Below are 21,935 nucleotides of genomic sequence, written 5' to 3'. Positions count from 1 at the left end.
CGGATGATCCATTTCGGTCTCCTCCTGAGGTCCCCAGCATCATTACATCTCTAGTCCAAACATGACCCTCTGGAGATCGCAAGTTATGAGCCAATATATTGCATAATTAGACTACACAGTAGATGTACATCTTAATTAATTTGGCATTAATGCTTACAAATTCTGAATACTACATCTTGACTAACAGCTAAACCTTTAAAGGTTCTAAAAGATCAACAATGAAATACTCTTGCTGACATGTGACAGTTTAGACAAGCAATGAAGACTGCAGCTGCCTTTCCTACTAACCATTCATCTAATGAAGTGGTGACAAGTCGAAAAATCATATTTGAACAGTTAATAATTCTTTTAGATTATTGATTCTGGATGAGAATGAATTGAAAATGTTTAAAACTAGCATCTTTCACAATTTCAGAATGTCCTAAAGTGCTAAACAGCCAATGATGTACTACTAAAGTATAGTTACTGTTGTTACATAGGCAAACTACTGGTTATGACTCCAGTTACTGGTCCAAGTACTGAAAATAATTCGCAAGGAGAAAATACTGTATATATTCGTGCAAAAGCTGATTTTCTAAGACTAAATTTTTAGCCAACAAGTAGAGAGTTGACTTTTACACGAGTAATATTTTTGAGGGATTGAAATACATCCTCTGCCATTGCCTTGCTATCACAGACTTGCCAGGTTGGAGACTATTCCTGCCAACCCTAGCCCCAAAAATAATGCAAAAAGAACCAAAAAGTATTTTTATTATTGAATTTTTATTTATAAATAAATAACAAGTTCTGTGGAGACAGATATTAATTTATGAACACTAAATTCCTCAAATTTATCAAAAACAAAATCCATATAATTTCATGCATTTTTTTTCATGGCCAGTTGTCTTCACTAATACTGGCTTCTCTCCAGCTTTGCTCACTATTTGACTGCCTGGCATGTCAAAATTCATGGAAGTCCTATCCATGTTCCCAATACAAGTCAATCCATATCCATTCTTCTGTTGACGATTGATTATAAACCTCTAGCCAGAAGTGCTGAGAAGTGATAAGCTTGTCATCAAGTTCTGCTAAGAGACACTGTGAAATCTTGGTATTCTATTGCAGTACAAAATTGTTTTTCTTCATAAGGCTGGTACTCCATCCATGGCTGGCTTTGAAATCTGCAATGCCTAAGTTTTTCGCTCGTTTCAGGGCAAGGAACTGAGGATCCATTCTGGCGATTTTCACTGACATATTTTGCAATTTAATTTTCCAACTGGGCCACGTGCTAGGCTTTTCTCTGTTTGCATATTTATTCTCAGGCATCTGCCTAGGCTGTGTAGATAGCTTCCTCCAATCTCTAATGTTCTTCTCTGATATCTTGAATTCTCTAGCTACTGCACAATTATTTGTCTGCTTTATAATCTCAATGACTTTAAGTTTGATCTGGGCTGTGTATCTACCATTCCTTCTTGATGCCATATGCTGCCATATTAAGAGGGCGGGTGTGGCAAAGAAACACAGCACAGACCAGTGCCTTGACAGCACAGGGTGACATGCGCAGACATGAGAAGCTCAACAGCCAATTCACTGGTGTGCTATTCTATGATTCTATCAAGGAGTAGGTTTGCACCAAGGCAAGTTTGACTTCAGCGGTCAGTGGTAAGTACAAAGGGTTTGAATTTTTTGGCCAAAAGTTGGGTGTCAACTTTGACAATAGATCGACCATTACTCAAGTATATACAGTATTTCCTATCCACCTTAAATTTTTTTTTTTGCAGAATACTAGAAAGGACGGTAATACATTACCTGAAATAATAGCTGTCAAAAGCTCAGTCTTATGAGTCTGGCTATCTTGCCTGGATATTTAGATCATGACATTGGGTGGGATTTTCCAATCCCGCCAAAGTGAAGGGAAGTTTGAATGGCTTGCTCGCTGCCAATTAACATTAACAAGTTCCTAAAGGAGCATAAAGGCAAAATACTGTGGATGCTGGAAATCTGGAACAAAAACGAAAAATGCTGGAAAAATTCAGCAGGTCTGACAGCGTGTAGCTCTGAAGAAGAGTCATACGGACTCGAAACGTTAACTCTGTCTTTCTCTCCACAGATGCTGTCAGGCCTGCTGAGTTTTTCCAGCATTTTGTTTTTGTTCCTAAAGGAGCATAATGTTATTTGAGTGGCCTGTGCAATCGCAAGTACAATTTTCCAAGATTATTTTGGCGACCTTTGACAGTCTGGTGCACAACTGTCAGCTTCACCACGGGAGGCCAAAGAAAACTTCCTGTTCTAAGGCTATTATCACATCCTCGGGTAGTCTGCGCTGGAGTGTGCCTTCATTATCTTTCTTTGCAGGGATGAGAGTGGCTGAAGGCTAAAAGGTCTGAAATACTTTTGTTACAAGGAATCATGTAATTTTAGCACTTTTATGGTCTGCAGTGAAATTGAAGTGCTTCTAGGCGACTTCAAATGAGCAGAATTATTAGACTTCAAGTGGGTAGAAACATTAGTTTTCCCTTTGTTTATCTTCTATTACTATCAAGAGTGTGGACAAATGCATTTGTTTATAATCACCAAAATGACCTCAGCATTTCAGTAATCAATGCAGTTTGTGCGTGTAATACAGGACAAAATCCATACTAATATCAGAACATGACCTTGCTGGATTGTGTACATGCAAAGCGAAGCAAAGGACTACAGGAGTGCTTTGCAAACTATTTTTCATTGTGACCCCATTTTAACTCACTACCACCTTCTCTTGGGCACTTAGGGATGGGCAAAGGCTGGCTTTGCCAGCCAAACAAAAAGAAAACAGCATGAAAGCAGCATAGTAACATTTGGTGTGTTATTAATAAAGTTTGCATAGTAGCAGTGTGAAACTAACTGGATGCTGCTGTCAGTCCCTAAAAATGTTCTGCCTAAACACAATTGAGCAACGTTGTGTACGAATTTCAGTGCCCATGCGATGCCAGGTATGTAGGCCCAATGGTTGAATGATCACATCAAACTTCAGTTCCTTCAGTTGTTCTTAACAGGCAGCATACAGACTGTACTGAACTAGCTGAAGCTTGCAAAACCCAAACCAAATTTCTACTGTTAAATATGATTCTGCGATTGGGCAGCACTTGCTGAACAATTCTGAGTGTGCATCTGACATCCAATTTAAGATAATCAGTTGAGCTCATAATGTGACTCATGTATGTTTGCTAGAAGTGACACATATTCATACATAGGGACCTGTTCTCTGCAAACAAAATGAATATGTTCTGGCCTTGCACTTTTTTTGAACTACCCTGTAGCTTGGGGAAGCCTATAATTCCCAGTTGCCTCCTCCGTGGCACGACCTTGGCCAGAGTCAACTTGCCAAGCAATCAGCACCCTTTTCTCCAGTCCTATAGTTTGCTGTGACTGTTTGAAATTTGGCATTCTTGTATTTGTCCTGACGAATGCAGGTCGAAAAGCTTCAATAACATGTTTCTTTTTTCAGCACTATTCAAGTTCTGCACTACAGAGTGAAGATTCCACGATTAACTGCTTGTAGAATTAAATTATAAGTCTGCATTTTAAATTAACAAGTTTCAACAGTAACGCGATTGCTTTGGCAGAGGTAAGAAGTTTCATTCATTAACAGTAAACTCAATCTATTGCGCTCTGAGGAAAATAGATTTATATTTTTAGAACGGATCCCACAAAGCTCTCTCCTTTACCAATGTGGCAGATCATTGTTTTGGGCGAAGATGGTTCATGGCATTTATAGTAAATGTATCAAAGCAGTATTTACCAACCGCACCTCAGGCAATAATAAAATCCAGATATAATCACTACAGAGCATCGGAACAGCATCTTAATGAGTGAAACAAATCAGTTCAATAACCACTTGAATTCCATCATCTTGGAAGGGAATATTACAACTGAAATCTTATAAAGCGATTAAACATAAACCCTGAAAGGGGATGAATGGTTTTAATCTAAGACTGAGCGACAGTCGCAATGTTTGTAAAGGAGATGCCGCTTGTTATTTACCAGCTCCTCTGCGCCTGACCAACACCGACCGGTAACTATGGCAACTTTCAGCCACAATCCTCTTAGCGACTGAGAGCGTGTTCTTCACAGAAATATAAACGCGGAGCCCTCGGATGCCTTAATGATTGGCCTTCGGCAGATAGCACAGGCCGGTCAGAGTGGTCGTGGACACAAAAAAACCAACATCTTCCCCACTCCTTCACTGGAATGCCAAGCGCTGAGGAAATCCCGCGGCCCCAGATCTCGCGAGAATAGAGGCAATTTTCCACCTCCCCCAATAGATCGAAGTGATATGATTGGCTTATTTGTATTTGTGGGCGCGGCTACTTTTGCCGCCGTTGATGGCGACACTTGGCTGGGCCGCTAGCAACGGGAATTTCGGGGGGTGGAGACGGAATGAAGAGATAAATGAAACCGTTGGAAATGTTAAAGAAACTAAGCAGTGAACACATACGGTCTCCAAACTGCTGAATTAATTTAAATAGTGATAGCTCTGGACTTTATTGTAGACATTCACTTTTAATTTTGTATTAATGCTTTTGAGCAGCTGCGTCTTTCCCCGTTGACTTGTGGTAGGTTCTCCCTACCACCCCTTTCCCCCCCTCCCCCACCGTGCGTTGTGGGTTTCGGTTCTGTTTGCCATTGAGGGTGGGGTGGTACTGGTCATTCAGTAGTGAACAAGAACGGGCTAATTAAGCTGTTGTTCCAGCCTTGGCACGGTAGGTACAGTAAGATGGAGGGTAGGTGGTTGTTCAGTGACCAGGGCTGGTATAAGAGTAATAGATTCCCTAGGCGAACCTTCAGCCTTGTCCTCCCCCACCCCCTCACAATTAACTTTCGAAAATGAACATTATGCGTTAATATGAATAAAAATTCTACATTTATGTTTAGAGTTATTTTACATGAAAAGGAGAATTATGACATAGATTGTACATTCTCATTGTTCTACACTTTTCACTGACCCTGCAACAGTTACTAGCTGCCTTTGTGCACTATTTATATCATCAAGAATTATTTCAGTAGAGTGGGCTAGATTACATTATACTCTCTGATGTTTACTGCTTTGTGGTTTTGGGATAGTCACATTTTTGAAACTGTTGCATACACAGAATGAGGAATTTCATGACACTTTGGGAAAGGCTGCGAGTTAAATACATGAAAATATATGTATGAACATATGTGCATGTATATCAGCAGATCTAGACCTTTCATTCCCACTGCTGAAACCTATTTGTTTACTAATGTAGTTTCTTGAATAATTCATTTAGCTTTTTGCTGCCACGTCCTTCCCCAAATTCTGTCACTTTAGGTGACTACCTAGTTTGTGCAGTGGTTACACTGGCCCTCCATGCTACGTTACTTTCAGCACTGACTGTTTTCTACGCTGAACAATTTAGAGTGAGCCACTAGTTGCTGGTGGTTTAAAGTGGTGAGAGATGGCAATTTATCTAGGATTTCACAGTGACATGTGCACGTACACTATCTCCACAGAGGCTGCCTGAACTGAGTGTTTCCAGCATTCTTTGTTTTTATTTCTGGGTGTGAAGACTCCTGTTTGAACTTCTGCCTATTAGATGTAATTTTAACTGAAGTGGCACCAACATTTCTTCCTTTGCTACTTTAAGATTACCTGTAGACCTGACAACTCATTTGTCATTTCTGACTAAACACCTACCTTTGAATAAAATATACGTAAACCCGTCTCATTAACTTACACAATATATTTGAATCAAGTAACCATTTGTGATGAACCAAGGCTTCTGGAAGGTTTCTTCAGATTGAAAGACCTGAACTGTAGGATACAGTTTTAATTCACCGTAATTGCTACTGCGATTATCTGAGAAAGGATTGTAAGAACCTCTTCTGCACTCCTGGCCAGGATACAAAAATATGTTTGTGACCTGATTGATAGCCCTGCAGATAAACGTGTTCTATTGGGACATACTGCCTTTCAGTATATGTCTTTTTTGGGTGTTGAGTATACTCCTTACACTTGTGACTTGGAAACTCAATGTCAGGTTCCACATGTACGCTGATGACATCCAGCTCTACATCCAATATCTTTCTCAATCCTTCCACCACTTACCCCTATTTCTTCATTGCCTCTGCTTTGCCATGACATTTGTCTGACATCTAGTCCAAAACAAGCAGAAACTTCCTTTTACTAAATATTGGAAAACTGATGCTATTGTCTTTGGTCCATGTTGCAAACTCTGTTCCTCTCCTGGGTAGCTGTCTGAGGCTGATCCAGACCATTTGAAACCTGGTATGCTGGTTGAGTCTGCGAAGAGTCTTCTATTTGCTCCATCACCAAGACTGCCTACTTGCATTTTTAACATTGACCATCCCTGCCTTTGCTTCAGTTCATCTGCTGCTGAAACCCTCATTCATGGCTTTGTTACCTTTAGACTATTTCAGTTTCCCCTGGCTACCCATTTTTCATCCTCCATTACCTTGAATTCATCCAAACCTCTTGCCCCTATCCTTACTCTCACCAAGTTCTGTTCTCCCAATGTTCCTTTGTTCACTGTCCTACGTTGCCTCCTTGTGTGGCAAATCCTCTCTTAAGATTCTGATCCTTGTGTTTGAATCTTTACACGGCCTCCCAATTTCTGTAACCTAGAACCCTTCAAAATCTCTGTGTTCCTCCGATTCTGGTCTCTCGCACATCCCTATTTCAATTGCTCCACTATTGCTGGTTGTGCCTTTATTTGGTGAGGTACTAAGCTCTGGAATTTTCTCCCTAAACCACTCCGCCTCTAACTTTCTTTAAGAAAGAAGCTTCTTAAAACCTAACTCCTGTCCTAGTATCTCGTGGCTCAGTGTCAGATTTTGTATGATAACTCTTGTGAAGCACCATAGGGCATTTTACCATGTTAAAGATGCTGTGTAGTGCAAGTTGTTGTTGTCACTCCTGACTACAAAAAGTGATATTTATACTGTTCTCAACTGACTTTTTTCTTAGCCATAACAGGAAGACAAAAAGACTCAGGTGATTGCTGGTCACAAATCCATTCTGTTGGCAGATAAAAGAACAAACCTCCTACACCCTCAAAGCAATGACTATGTGATGAGCGCCACCAGTAGACATTTGACCTTGGGTAGAGTTTTACTTTTTGATTTATTCAGCATCGAGCATATTTTTATAACTGCATATTTTCCCCAAACTTTAATATTTTATTTAAAGGGACAGGTTGGTAAGTGTAAGCTAATAGATGAATATAAGTCTACAATTGCATAAAAATTGTATGGTTAAAAAACAGACATTGTGGATCAACCTGAGAGATGTAATTTCATACTTTTGTGAATGGTTTTGGCTAAAATTAATTCCCAGCTTCAGACTTTGAAGTAGGTGGGAAGATTGAGTTACATTCCACATATGTGACATTTTATTTCTTATTGCAGGGGCGGGTAAAGATAACTTGCGACAGGTAAGTTCTGTTTAAATATTAGTGATTAGAATTGCTTTGAGTACATATGGTAAATTATCCCTTCATTCCAATTTGTTATCCTATTGTTAATAAGTTATTTTACATACATACGAACTAGGAGCAGGGGTAGGCCATTCAATCCCTTGAACCTGCTCTGCCATTCAATAAGACCATGACTAATCTGACTGTGGCCTCAACTTCACCTTCCTTCTTACCCCCCAAACCCTTTCACTCCCTTGTCTTTAATTCATATGTAAATATTGCTGGCGAAGGTTGGATTGTAAAAGGTTAATGACTTAATTTTCTTTATTCTGTTTTGGATCTTGCAGATTTTGTACAATTTGGACTAGTTTTAATTTGTTTGAAATTTGGATATGGAATATTTTGGTTATATTTTAGCATACCATTGACTCAAGCTTTAACATTTTTTGAAGATTGACTAGTGCTCCTCCACTGTATTATTCATTCATCTCTGCATGTAGCTAGAATTATTTTCAGAGCTCACAAATATTTCTTGTAAACTTAAACTCACCATAACTACATTTTTCCAATGACTTTTATATCACTTTAAATGCTTCATAAAAATTGTTTTGTTGGAAAATGGTGATCAACTGTATCACAATTCAGGCTACTTCACAATGTTGTTCGGTTGTACTATCTATAAGTCACTTTTATAGGCATGTCTATGTCTTCTGAAACACACTATTATATACAAAACATCCATGATGAGTAAGCACTTTAATATCAAACCCAATTTATGAATTTTCTTTTCAAAGAAATCTTTCCCACTAGAATTCGCGGAAGCTATTTCTATATTGTATTGGAGATAGGCAAACTGTGTTTAAAAAGTATGTAACATATTTTATCTGAAACGGGACCAATTCTTAAGTGTATCTGCCTGTTTCATAAGTACCTTCACTACCATTTAATATTGCTCTAAGCAGAATATTATATAGTTGGAAAGTCCGGTTCAAACTATGTTTTTAAGATGAGTATAAAGGAGAGGCAACTTTCAGTCAGAAAATATATGCTCACAGCTTTACCCCAGGTGGTGAAATAGATGAAGCATAGTCTGTACACTGCCTTAAATTGACTTTCTTATTCTTCAATGGATAAGGTCCCGTAAGAACTTGTGTTCTTCAAATTTGGTGCCAGCTTACTTTAGTGCCATACTTATGGAAAAGAAACTCTCAACTTCTTGCAGAATTACTTACTGGGATACAGTCAGGAGGGAATGACCCTGGGAGTCTTCAATATTGGCATCAGGTCAAATATGGACAAGGAAACTTGCTGATTACCACCTCACACCTTTCAGCTGAATCAGTACTCCTCCATTGAAAGAAGTTCTGAGGGAAACAAGGGCACAGAATGAACTCTGGATGAGGTCCCCAATGTCCATTACCAAGCTGCCTGAAGGATGTAGCTGTCTGACTGTGTCTGTGGTAGGCAGCAAGAGAACAAGCACGAGGGAAAAGCCTGCTTGACTTTGTCCTCGCTAATCTATCTGTTGCAGACTCATCTGTTCATGACAGTATTGGTAGGAATAACTAGTGCACCGTACTTGTGGAGACAAAGTCCCATCTTCACGGTGAGGGACACTATCCATTGAGTTATTTGACATGACCAGCAAGCTAAATGGAATAGATTTGGAACTGATGTAGCAGCTCAACTGGGCATCCATGAGACACTGTGGGCCATCAGCAGCAGCAGAATTGTACTCTGCCATAATCTGGAGCCTTATGGCCTGTCATATCCCTCACAATCCAGCGGACACACCCTGGTTCAATGATTACTGTAGGACAGCATGCCAGGAGTGTTGCCAGAATCAGATCGAATCTCTTCAGTACTGCCACATCCAGGCATGAATGGTGACGAGCAATTAAACAACCAACTAACATGCGGAGCAAGTTCTAGGAACTGGAAGCGGAGTCTCCATGAATGTTTTCATCCTCAATGATTGTGGAACCAAGACTGTGAGTGCAAAAGGCAATGATGAAATGTTTGCAACCATCTTTAGCCAGTATTACTGAGGGGATAACCCATCTTGGCCTCCTCCTGAGAATCCTAAAGTCACTGAAGCCAGTCTTCAGTCAATTTGATTCACCACACGTGATATCAAAAATTGATCAAGCCCACAAGATACAGCAAAGGCTAAGGGCCCCAAAAACATCGTAGCTGTAGTACTGAATTAGCCTTACCTATAGCCAAGCTGTTACAGTACAGCTGCAAAACTGGCATCTAGCTGACAAAGTGAGAAATTGCCCAGCTTTGCCCTGTCCACAAAAAGTGGGACAATTCTAATTTGGCCAATTGCTGCTAATTCATTCTTCAGCAAATTGATGGAAGAGTTCACTGGTGCTATCAATTAGCACTTAATCATCAATAACATGCTCATTGATGCTCAGTTTGGGGTCCGCCGGGGCCATTCAGCTCCAGATCCCATTCCAGACTTCATCCAAACATGGACAAAGGAGCTAAATTCTAACTTTGACATGATTGTAACAGCCCTTGTCACAAAAGCAGAATTTGACCATGTGTTGCATCAAGGAGCCCTGGAAAAATTGAAATTCATGGGAATCTTTGGGGAAGCACTCTCTGCTGGCTGATGTTATACCTAGAACAAAGGAAGGAGGTTGTGGTGGAGGTCACCCATCCCACTGCATCTCAGCAGGGGTTCCTCCAGGACAGTATCCTATGCCCAACTGTGTGCTGCTGCTTCATCAATGACCGTCCTCCAACATGAGGTGAGAAGTGGGGATGTTCGCTGACTTCAGTCTTCAGTTCCATTCGCAACTCTTTAGATTCTGAGGCCGTCCATTCCCACATGCAACAAGACCAGGATAACATTCAGGCTTGGGCCAATAACTGGCAAGTAATAATTCCGCTACACAGTTTGTAAAGCAATAACCATCTCCAACAAAGTAGTGCCTAACCACATCCCCATGATACTCAATGATATTGCCATCATTGAATTCTGCACCGTCAACATCCTGCGGTCACCATTGATTAGAAATTTAACTGGGTCAGCCATTTAAATACTAGGCTGCAAATGCAGGTCAGAGACTGGTTGTTCTGTAGCAAGTAACAACTCCTGACTCCTGAAAGCCTGTCCACCAACTGCAAGGCACAAGTCAGGAATGTAATGGAACATTCTCTACTTGCCCGGATGAATGCAGCTGCAACAGCACTCAGGAAGCTCGGCACCATTTAGGACAATACAGCCCGTTTAATGCTATCTCATCCGCTCCTTCCACCAGCAGCGAACCATGCCTACTGTGTGTACCATCAAGATGCATAGGAGCAACTCATCAAGATTTCTTTGACAAACCGTCCCTAATCTGTGTCCTCTTACTTCAAAGGACAAGGGCAGCAAACAAATGAGAATGCCACCATTCTGACTTGGAAAGATATCGCTGTTCCTTCATGGCTGGGTCAAAATCTTGGAACTCCCTACCTGAGCACAGAGAGTACCTTCACCACATGGACTGCAGTGATTCAAGAAGTTAGCTCACTCCTGCTGGTTTAAGGGCAATTGGGAATGGGCAGTAAATGCTGGCCTTGCCAGTGATGCCTACATCTGTGAATTAATTTTAAAAATGGTTTTGACCTTTGAAAATCTGTGGCCTTCGATGAAAGATGTTTACTGATTCTCTAAGATTGGTAGGTAGAGTGCTGTACTACAACAGCGACTACTTCTATATCTGTAGTGCCTTCAGTGTTAGTATCCTTCCTAAGGCACAAAACAGGAGCTTTAGGAAATAAAATTTGACACTCAACCACTTAGGGAGATATTAGGGCAGGTGACCAAAAGCTTGGTCAAAGAGTTAGCTTGAAGGAAATGTCTTAAACAAGAAAGCGGGTTTTAGAAAGGAAATTCCAGAGCTCTGGGCCTCAGCAGCCGGTGGCATGGCTGCTGCTGGTGAGCAGTTAACATCGAGGATGTTGAAGAGGCCAGCATTGGAGAAGCACAACTGTCTCGGAAATGTGATAGGGAGTGGTGCGGCCATGGAGGGATTTTAAAAGACCTGGCTTAAATTGGAACCAATGTCAGTGAGCAGGGTTGGGGGGATGGTGGGAGTTTGGACATGGGCAGCCAAATTTTAGATGATCTAAAATTTACACTGTTGTAATAAAATGATTCTATGGGCTGGTGAATAAATGTTAGGATCAATGTAGAGTTACAACCAGTTACAAACATACAACCAGTTGGATGTGAACTGCCACGTGCAACCATAGCAAAAACTGCTCACCTCCATCTCTGTATCACCACAGATTTCTGTCCCCTCTGAGCCAATTCATGTTTTTCTCACCTCTAGACTCATCTATTCCAATACCTGTTTTGCTGGCTTACCGCCTTACACCCTCCATAAATTGAACCTGTATCCAAAATTGCACCAAGACCTGTTCACTCAAGCGGCCTGTGCTTGCTGGCCTACCTTGGCTCCCGGTCCAGCTTGCCATCTTGTTTTCATAGTGTTCTGTTGCCTTACCCTGGGTATCTTTGTAATCGCCTCTAGTCCTCTACCCCACTGAGATTTCTAAACCTTCAATTCGAGCTTCTTGTGTACCCCTGACTTTATTGGCTCCACCATTTGCCAGCTGTGTTTTCAGTTGCTTAGGTACTAAGTTCCAGAACTCCATCTAAAACTCTCTTGTACCCCCCTCAACCCCACACAAGGTCAGCATTTGTTGCCTGTCCTTAATTGCCCTTGAGAAGTTGATGGCGATCTGCCCATTTTGAACTACTGCAGTCCATGTGGTGAAGGTACACCCACAGCGCTGACAATGGTAGTAACCAGATAATATCTCTTTCGGTGATGTTGCTTAAGGGCTAAATGTTGGTTTGGACTCCTTTGGTTTGCTTTGATTGATGCCATGGGATCTTTTACATACTGAGAGGGCCAATTTAATGTCTCATCTGAAAGACAGCATCTCGGGTAGTCCAGTACATTGTGTACTGCATTGGAGTGTCAGCTTAGAATATGTGCACAGATCTCTGAGTGTGGTTTGGAACCATTGTCAGACATGCTTAAAACAGGGAAGAAAAGCAATACCTATTGATTTCTGCCAATTCAGAGTAACCATTCTTTCCAATCTTTTGTCAAAAGCATGTCATGATTTTTTTGAATTCCTCAATACTCTGCTGTTTTGATGGTACAGTTACTAACTCTTCCGAAGAAAAATAAAGTATTTTTGTTTTTTGCCTCTTTTCCCCATTAATTTATTTTTCCGCATAACTTACCTCCATAAGTTATATTTTCTTAGACCATTATGACCAATATCAAATTTTATCCCTGTCAAGTCTGCTGGATACTTTGCTGCCTGTATTCAAACAAAATTACTGGTCTTGACAGTCTGCTTCCTTTTATCAAGATAATTTAATAGGTAGGTGTTTATGTGTGGATTTGCAATGTTCTTTAATATTACAAGTAGTATATTTTTTAATTTTTTGATCTGAAACCAGTCTTTGATTAAAGTTGCAAGTGATAAATTTTGAATTTATACTATTTTCAGTATCACACTGAACATGAAAAGGTGTCTGCCATATTTATTCATTGTGTCTACCTGCCTATATTTCAAAATTAAACTTTCATTAACAGATTATTCTATTTCACTATCTAGTATGAACAAGCAGAATGGGACATCCTAAACAAGTTCCTTCAGCAACATGGCTTCAAGCCAGTCCAGCTTGCAGACCCACAAACAAGTAAAAACCAGAGAGGTAAACAACTGACAGACCCAGAAAGCTAGTTTACTGACCTGTTGCTGTTAAATTCATATTTGGGTTATATTGCTGCAATAGGATTAATGCAGTTTGTATGTGTAGTCTGGGCACAGCTTCACAGTGAACAAAATAAAGTGAGACAGCCTGGAACAAGGAATCTCATTCTGTTTTGCTTGGGAGGCGGTTTGGGCCTTCACAAGAGTCAATGTGATCCTTGAGACTGTTCCTTGCTAGTGTTAAACTTGTAGTGTAAACACAACATTAAATCATTTTTGCTTTATTGAAAGATTGAGCCATTGTAGGAATTTTGTATTCATGTGTGAAGAATATTAGTGTCTCCAAATTATTTTTCAAATGATTGCTCTCACACTGCCACCACTTCAATCAATTTTTAAGTGTGTCTCGGCTGGTGGGAGGATGAAAATTCATGTGGATAGGACTTTTGATGGTGAGCATTGTTGATTGATGTGCTGATCAGCTAATATCCTCAACTTAACTCAGTGTTAATTCCATCACAGAAGTGCAAGCTCATCAGCCAAAAAGTTCACGTTCTCTTTTTTTACCTGAAATATCAGTTCCTTAAATGGTGGGAACCTAAAATTAGACTTCTCCGTTTAGTCCTCACCTTATCAGAAATGCATGGAAGAATTATTGCTTCACGCTTACCGAGTAGTTGAAAGCACTTTAGACCCAGACTCTTGATGTGGCTAATGGTTGACTGGGACTTACTTTCAATGGTGGTTTGCCTGTTCTTGGCTAACCATAACAGGCAGAGAAGGCTACAGCAATAATCTAGGTCAACTGTGACAGGAATCATCAAAACTGTGCGTCTGAGGCTGGTGAATAGAATTATGTGTGAGGCTTGTATACACTGATCATTCCATAGTTCAGTTGTGGTTTTTGTCCACAGGGGAAATTATCTGATCCCAAAATTACTGAGTAATCTTTCTGATAGAAGTTGGTTAATCTGGTTCTTGGAATTGTTTTGATACAGAGATTCCTCACTTTGCGTTGTAGTTGCATTCCTGAAAAGTGCGACTTGAAACAAAATAATAAATGAATCAGATTTTTCCATTATAACTAATGTAAAAACTATAGGTTCTTTTGGACATTTCTCATAGAAAAACAAACATTATAACTTTATAAGGTGAAATCCTAATCTCTTTCTCTCTCTTCAGGCACCATGCCCTAAGAGGGCATTGGTGACAATGGACCTCCAAGTTAATCTTGCTCTGGAGACATGGATCATCTTTGTTGATGGTACATTCATCCAGTTTGCGAGGCTCTTTAGAAAGATCGTTCTTTATCTACCTTGAGCTCTTTTACCATCGATCTTTCCCATCAGCATCATACTTTCTAAATCATGATTTTGTATTACTTGCCCAAGAAATTCCAACTGTCTCTTCTGGTCAACAGAGTTCTTTTGGTCTCAGATTTTTCTAGCACCTCTTCATTGGTAGTGTGACTTGTCCAAAGTATCTTCATTATTCGCTTCAAAAACCGTGACTCTGCATGTGCAGTTGTTCTCTGCATTGCTTCACTGATCATCCAACACTTGCTTCAGTATGTCAAAATTGGTATGATGTGGCATTCCAGGATTCCCGGCTTTGTTTTCGTAGCAAATTTTGTGTTGATCATAACCTTTTCCATTTTTTGAAATACATCTTTGGTCATTCCAATTCTTCAACTTATTTCCTGATTGCATTTTCCGTCCAATGTTAACATACTTCCTAGGTAACAAAATTTGTCTAGCTGTGTGACCTTTTCATTCTTCGCTGTGATCTTATGTTCCGGTATGACTTTCTTTTTGGACACTACTAGACCTTTTGTTTCCTTACAATTGATGCTCACCCCTTTCTTCTTACTTTCACTCACTATATCCAAAAATGTTTGCAGTTTCTCTAAACAAAATGAATTTATAAACATAAAACAAATGTAAAAGGAGATTACACTCACCAATGATGCTTGTGGAGCTTGTTTACTCAGCTGCCTGGTTTTGGAGTCACCAGGCTCCATCTGGTGGCAGAAGATGGTGTCAGTGCTGTAGCAGCTGAAGGAGAGGTGGTGGTGGTGGACACGGGGAGGGGGTTGGGGGATGGTGTAGGGGAGTAGCTGAAGGAATTCCCAGTGGTGGTGCTCTGACCCCAGCAGTGCAGGGGAAAATTGCGAAAGGTTGTCTTGGGACACCAGGTATCTATCCGGTAGTGCCAAGGAAACAGAATGTCGGATTTCCTTTAGGTCAACAGCAGGTGAAAAGGCTTTGTGGGCTGTGAAGGGAACTGAAAGTGTGCATCTCAGCTGAGGCCAACAGGTAGAGTGGACCAGTGAAATCTGCAGGATTTGAGGTTGCCATCTGCAGGTGCATTGTTGATGTAAATCTCAGACCCTCAATTTGGGATGTGTAGGTTATGGAACAGGAACTCTGGCAATTGATGTTATCGTGAATGTTGTGACATTGAAAAGATATATATTCCCTATTTTATCAGCAGTGTTATAATGAAACAATGTTGAGCGAGTCAATGTTAAGTGAGGAATTACTGTACTCGTATCCAGTTTCTTAGAATCCTGTTGAGCAAGAAATCAATGAGGTGATCAGCTCTAGGACAGTTTTCTTTTTAAGATCAGTGCTCTTAGGCTCAGGGGCAAACGGCTTGCATTGATTTCTTTTATAAGGCTTTTTGACCTATTTCATTATGAATCTTTAATGTCTGGAGGGTTGGAATTTAAAAGGATGGGGCGCTTCAGTTGTACAGACCTTTTGTCAAAGCCCATCAGGAGCATTGCTTTCAGTTTTGGGAACCAAGCCTCAGGCAAGATATATTGCCCTTGAAAGGGACAAAGTGCAGATTCATCAAAATGAGAAGGCTGGAGTTAAATTAAGGCCAGATTATAGTAATTTAGTTTATATTTTGCATTTGCTGCAGATGAAGACACTTGGCATTCCTTGGTATGGAATGCTAGTGTGGCATCATTGAGGACTTTTGTCTTGGACCTCAGCTGGGTAATGCTGAATAGCTTTCCATCAGTTCTGATATGTAAAAAGACACCCTCTGTAGATGACTTGAAGACACACGGCAGCAGCAAAGCAAATAATGTACCAAAGAGTTTCAGCAGCACAATGCAACCCTGTTTAACTCCACTGCGGATCTCAAAGGGCTCTGATGATGGCTCGTTATTGCTGTCTTTACCCATTATGTTGCCAAGGAAAGACGAAATCTCACTGAGTAGCTTTGGCAGGCAGTCAATTTTCTTCAGCAGCTTAAACAGACCACCTCTGCTTACATGGTCAAATGCAGTAGTGAGATTGATGAAGGCAATACATAGTGGTCCCCTTTGTACACGGCATTTGTCTTGCAGCTGCCAGATTGAGACGATCACATCAATTGTGGATCTTCCTGTTCTGACACCACACTAGGATTCAGGATAGATATGTTCAGCCAAGATCTGCAGCCTGATGAGAGCAACACAGGCAAATACTTGTCCCACAATGCTCAATGGGAAGATGCCTCTATAGCTCTTGTAATCGCTGTGGTTACCCTTGTTCTTGCACAGGTTCACAATCTTGGCATCACACATATCCCGAGGCTCTGCCCCTCCCTCCAACAGCGATAGAGAAGTTCGTGCAGATGCTGCAGGAGTGCTGGTTACCCAAGCTTGATGAATTCAGGTGGTATAGCATCAGCACCTGGAGCTTTGCACATGGCAAGCGAGTCAATAGCTTTGCTAAGACCCTCCACTAGTTTGACATCCAGCTCTTCCATGGCAGGCAGGCTGGCCTTGATGTCTAAAGCTTCCATAGTGACCATGTTCTCTGTAGAGTACAACTGAAGGTAGTATTCCACCCAACCCTCCAGATGTTTGTTGCAGGCGATGATGACCTGTTTTCAGTGGAGGTGTTTACTTTGTTGATGGACCTGTTGCTTTTTTGACCAATTGTTTATGTCCCCAGCATTCCCTATGCATCGAGCCTTTGGAACTTTTGGCAAAGTTGTACCCCCTAGTCATTGGTGCAGAGCCTAGAAGTCTATTGGACTTTACTTCAAGCAGCTCTCGGTGCATTCAGAGTCTTTTCACTCAGAAGTCTCTTACATTAATGAGACCGGATTGCTCTATTTTAATAACAGGTTCCATTACGGTAGTGCTAGTCTTGAACCAAAGTTTTCTCCTCTTGCTTCCCAGATGTCAAGTATGGTGTTGTAATTGGTGTCTCGAAGTATGTTCCATTTTGCTTCTGCATACTGTGTGGGAATACTGGAGAGCACATGTTCATTTGAATCAAGAAACTGTAGATTTTTATCTGGGTGGGCACCAAAGCTGATACAAGGCCTTTACGCTTTGAATGAAAAAGCTTTGAGTGTTGCATCCTAATCCTGATGCACTCCAGGGAATGATGTGTATCTCTCTGAGTTGTGGCAGCTGGGTGTGTTGAGTGTCTTGTCTGGTGATGATCAGGTCCAGTTGGTGCCATTGTCCAGATCATGTATGTCTCCAGGACACCTTGTGGCATTGTTTATTCTGAAAGAAAGTGTAAGCCTCACAAAGCTCATGGTGACAGCAACGCTCAGATAGTCTCTGTTCTTGGTTGGCTTTCCCAAGCATTGATGTCCAAGGCAGGAAGACCATGCCTTTTGGTCTGCATCCACTTTTACTTTGAAATCCTGCAGTAAGTAAAGATGTTCTGACTTGGGGATTCTACTGATGGCTGTGTCAAGCTTTTCATTGGACTGGTCTTTTGCCTCTGTAGTGGAGCATGGCATGGGAGCATACACATGAGGTTAACTAGCCCTGCTTGAGTTGAGAGATAGATAGAAAGAATAAGTTCTGAATTATTTCTGAGGGTTCTGAGTTAGTCCCATACAGCGAAGCCTGTTTCCTCTGAACTCTGCCACTCCCAGATGAACGTTTAATATTTGTCTTTCATGATCCACACTTGGCAAGCCTTGTTTCTTGTAAGGAGCCATGCAATGTTTATGTCTATCACAGCTGTCTTGCAGGCATTATCGACCAGTTGCAAGTGTTCTGTCAATCTTGTGCATGTGGTCCTGATGTTCCAGCTTGCTAATCAAAGTGTTGACATCTTCTTTCTCTTTCATTTTTTCATTGGTTTGTCTGGGGTGATGGAATCGATCCATGTGTTGAGCTGAGACTTTAACACCCATTGATGCAGGTGGACCATGGTGGGTCAGCACCTTGTAAGGTGGGGGCTGACTTATTTGAGGGAATGTTGCGAATATCTGGTTCCACAATTCATTTATTTTAGTGAGATAACTTTTAGGTTTAGGAATTAAAGTGTTAAATGTAAGATAAATTGTAACACATGGTTGAGAAACTGATAAGCAATCCTGAAGTAAGTGGAATTCAGACAGACCTAGGGTGATTAGAGTTCATTTAATAAGGTTAGAATTAGCAGGAGGAAAACTTAGTGGAGAATTTTCTCCCCATCGGAGGGGGTTGTGCTGGCGTGGGCAGGTGAGGAGCTGATCGGTGCCCCCAATCCGCTGACGTCACCCCGCGTCATGTTACACCTTGGTGAGCGGACCCCGCCCCTGCTCGCCGAGCCAAAGATTCAGCCCTTAAAGAATGGATAACCCATCTTTGAGCTTTTGTTAGGCATAGGAGATCTACATCTATTTCAATATGGGATTTGGAATATTCATGCAGCTCCCAGGTCAAAGAAGCAAAGAATCAAAAACAAATAAGAGAGTTCCTTGGTGGACCCAGGTAGTCCAATAGAGGTATAAATTATTCACGTGGATTCCAGAATCAAAGGGGTTTTGAAGGTTTAAGATAGTTTACCTTTCTGTTCGGAACATCCCATGTTGCCATTGAGATGAGATGTGCAATGAGGAAGGTTCCTTTGCTTAATTTATGTGTGTGTGGATATTTGTTGATAGAAGCAGGCAGAGGCAGTTGAGCTGTGGCCTTGTGCAGTTTCCAGTTTACTGAGTCGGGGGAGCAAAGGAGATGAATGTTAGCCAGGCCTGCACCTTAAGGAGAGAAAATATTAACATTATTGTTCACCACGTGGAATACGGACGGGAGCTTGTGCACAATTTGGAGGTAGAATTTATGAAGGAAAAAGAAGCTGGAAGATTTGCCTAGTTTGGAGCTAGAGGAAGAAATCTACAGTAACCTTCAGAGTGAAACAAGCAATTCAGCTTAAAATCAGGCAGAAACACAAATTTGCCAAGAGCTGTGGGACAGCTGAGGACCAGGAGACTAGAGTTATTAGAAACCAAGGGTGTTTCTAATTTTCTGGCAAAGTCACTGCGCAGGAATTGCGAGTGAAGCTCAGACTTGAGCTGAAAATTCCCAGACCTTACAAGGCAGCTGTGGAGAAGTTTTGAGTTACTCCCAAGAAAGTGGCCAATCTTCTAAAACCTGATAAGTAGCCAAAGTCTTCCTGGGGGGAGTGGGGAGGAGTCATAGTGGAAAAGGGAAGTTTGAGTTGGGATTTCAGTCTAAGGTATCTGTGGTTGTGTGTGTTATCATGCTTTTTGATGTAAAGTGTAAATAATTACCTAAGACAGTGTTTATTTAGTAGTGTTTGCTTGATTGTTATTTAGTAAAGTTCATTTGCTTTTAAACTGTGGAATCTTGTGGCTTCATTCTTTCAGTAAATCACCAGATATTCTAATTTCTTTTTAAATGTTTATAGTCTCTACGCGGATTGTAACAGTAGACAGTGGCTAACTAGTGGAATGTGATGGTCCCTCTCACCATTGGAAACAGCCCATAGTACCGATTCTCCGTGCCAGTCAAATTGGGGTTATCACTTGTAACTTCTGTCTCCAGTACTGTATTAACTAAGCAGCGAAACTGGAGTTTCCACTCCTGTGCACAAGCCTGGACAAAATTTATGGAGACACTGGGCTGATCAAACGTCAGGGGACCCCTCTTGACCTGTCTGCCTTTGGACTTCACTCCAGATTTTTTTTGGCAGTGTTCTGCTCCCTTAGCCTTCAACTCTTCTGAGGTATCCACACAAGGCAGTGGAGCTGTTTGCCCATAGCTTGGATTTTTTCCTGTGTGTGCCAGGATGTGTCCATACACTGGTGGGCTTGCACACTGCACACCTGGGGACAAGACTCCTCACAGAAGCTTTAGTGTGGGGCCGTGAGGGATTCAGTTTCTGTGTCATCATGAGGAGGCACAGCACACGACATGCCTGTGGCTGTGTAATGACAGGGAGAGACTTACACATTTTTTGCATTGCTGCTAGTCAGCAGCGTAGGCTAAATTTTTTGATTGAGGTGTGATATTGAAATATTTAAACATGATTAAAGAATTCAATATAGAGAAACTATTTCCTTTGGGGGATTCTGAACAAGAGGGTATTTTAAAATTAGAACTCTATGGTTATTTGTGAAATTAGGAAGCACTTTTGAGTGTTGTGGATGTCTGGAACTTGCTCCAGGTGGCAAATGACTGAAACATTGCATTGTTTGCACCCAGAGACACTAACAAGATGAGCATGCTGAGCTACAAAGGCAATTAAAGATCTAATGAAGCTATATCTCAAAATGAAAGCACTATAATGTTGTCTGCTGTCACCATTCTGTTCCAGACACGTATGAAATTATTACACTGCTCCTTTTCACATGGTGGCAGACACATGGGGATCTGATGGGCTCTATCTATCATCTTGGGATTAACAGTGGGTTATGGCCAAGAGAGTATTCAAATATAATGATATAGCTTTACGTATTGGCTGGAAAATACAGAGAAGATCTATTATTTTGTGTATGGGTACCTGAGTTTGCCACAGGCAGCCTTCCAATATTTAACATTTCTAAATTGCTCATGACTTTAGGTAGCCATGTTCTTTGTTTTCCAAGAAGAATTTTTAAGTTATGTTCATTACATCTGTTTGGAACTATTATAGATGTGATTGTTCTGGACAAACAATCAGCCGTGGAAATAAGAAAGATGGTGGAGACCCTAATGAAAGATACAGAACGACGACAGGCTTTAATCTGCGATCTTATACAGTCTAACAAGGAACTGAAGTAAAACTATTTTCATGATTATTTCACCAAACAAATATGAACTGTTAAAATCAATTCTTTTTGTATACTGTGTTTACTAATATAAATGACCATACCTGCTTACTAATCTGTCTGTAATATTGTATGACTATAGTGGCCATATAATAATCAGTCTGTGCTAAGTCGCATTAATAAATCAGATTGCAAAATTAGTTCTTGCTACCCACATGATACCAAGGGTCATTCTAATCTACATAAAATAGAATTTTTTTTATCAAGTGCTTTTATTTTCATTATTATAAGCATCTTCCTAATAATTCAATTTAATATCATGTGGTCAATCCAGACTGCTCAGCGACTATGTTGGATTTAATTTAACCCCTCTCAGCATGACCAAGTGTCAAATCCTAGTCTATTTGGCTATTATACCCAGCTTGCTGTAACAACAACTTATATTTATATAGCCTCTTTAACACATTTATAAGTATATTAAGACATTTAAGATATTAAAAATCTTCCAAGTCCAGCAATTAAGACATTTTTAAGTAAAATGTCCCAAGATGCTTCATAGGAGCATTATCAGACAAAGTTTGACACAGAACCACTTTAAGACATATTGGGAAAGGTGACCATAAGCTTGGACAAAGAGACAGATCAATAATTAACACTTCATCTTGAAAGAGGTGAGTGGGGTGGAGAGGTTTAGGGAAGGAACTCCTGAGCTAAGGGGCCACAACAATTGAAAGCACAGCTACAAAGGACGGGACAAAGGAAACCGGGGTAGCACAG

At 40.8% G+C, this 21,935-nt stretch overlaps 2 protein-coding genes across 10 annotated transcripts in view; one reads left to right on the top strand and one right to left on the bottom strand.

The window, feature by feature from the left end:
• The window catches only part of faima (Fas apoptotic inhibitory molecule a), a 39,207-nt gene extending 34,966 nt beyond the window's left edge, over positions 1–4,241 (bottom strand). For both annotated transcript variants that reach the window (XM_041200448.1, XM_041200447.1), the window contains exon 1: positions 4,003–4,241. The gene's annotated coding sequence lies outside the window, so the exon portion shown is untranslated. The remainder of the gene's footprint in view (positions 1–4,002) is intronic.
• Positions 1–21,935, top strand: part of cep70 (centrosomal protein 70) — a 65,041-nt gene that overhangs the window by 13,389 nt on the left and 29,717 nt on the right. For 4 of the 8 annotated variants that reach the window (XM_041200441.1, XM_041200438.1, XM_041200446.1 and 1 more), the window contains exons 2-6: positions 3,467–3,586; positions 6,968–7,103; positions 7,408–7,433; positions 13,056–13,155; positions 21,044–21,167. In XM_041200441.1, coding sequence (XP_041056375.1) covers positions 7,073–7,103; positions 7,408–7,433; positions 13,056–13,155; positions 21,044–21,167 — 281 coding nt within the window. In that variant the 5' untranslated portion in view covers positions 3,467–3,586; positions 6,968–7,072. Of the gene's footprint in view, positions 1–3,466; positions 3,587–4,631; positions 4,722–6,967; positions 7,104–7,407; positions 7,434–12,735; positions 12,819–13,055; positions 13,156–21,043; positions 21,168–21,935 lie in introns of those variants that run through there. The other 4 variants (XM_041200444.1, XM_041200439.1, XM_041200440.1 and 1 more) reach the window with 4 other exon arrangements.

This window comes from Carcharodon carcharias, chromosome 12 (assembly GCF_017639515.1).
Source record: "Carcharodon carcharias isolate sCarCar2 chromosome 12, sCarCar2.pri, whole genome shotgun sequence".
NCBI lineage: Eukaryota > Metazoa > Chordata > Chondrichthyes > Lamniformes > Lamnidae > Carcharodon > Carcharodon carcharias.
The sequence above is the reverse complement of the archived record's forward strand: the minus strand, read 5'-3'. Positions and strand labels throughout refer to the sequence as shown.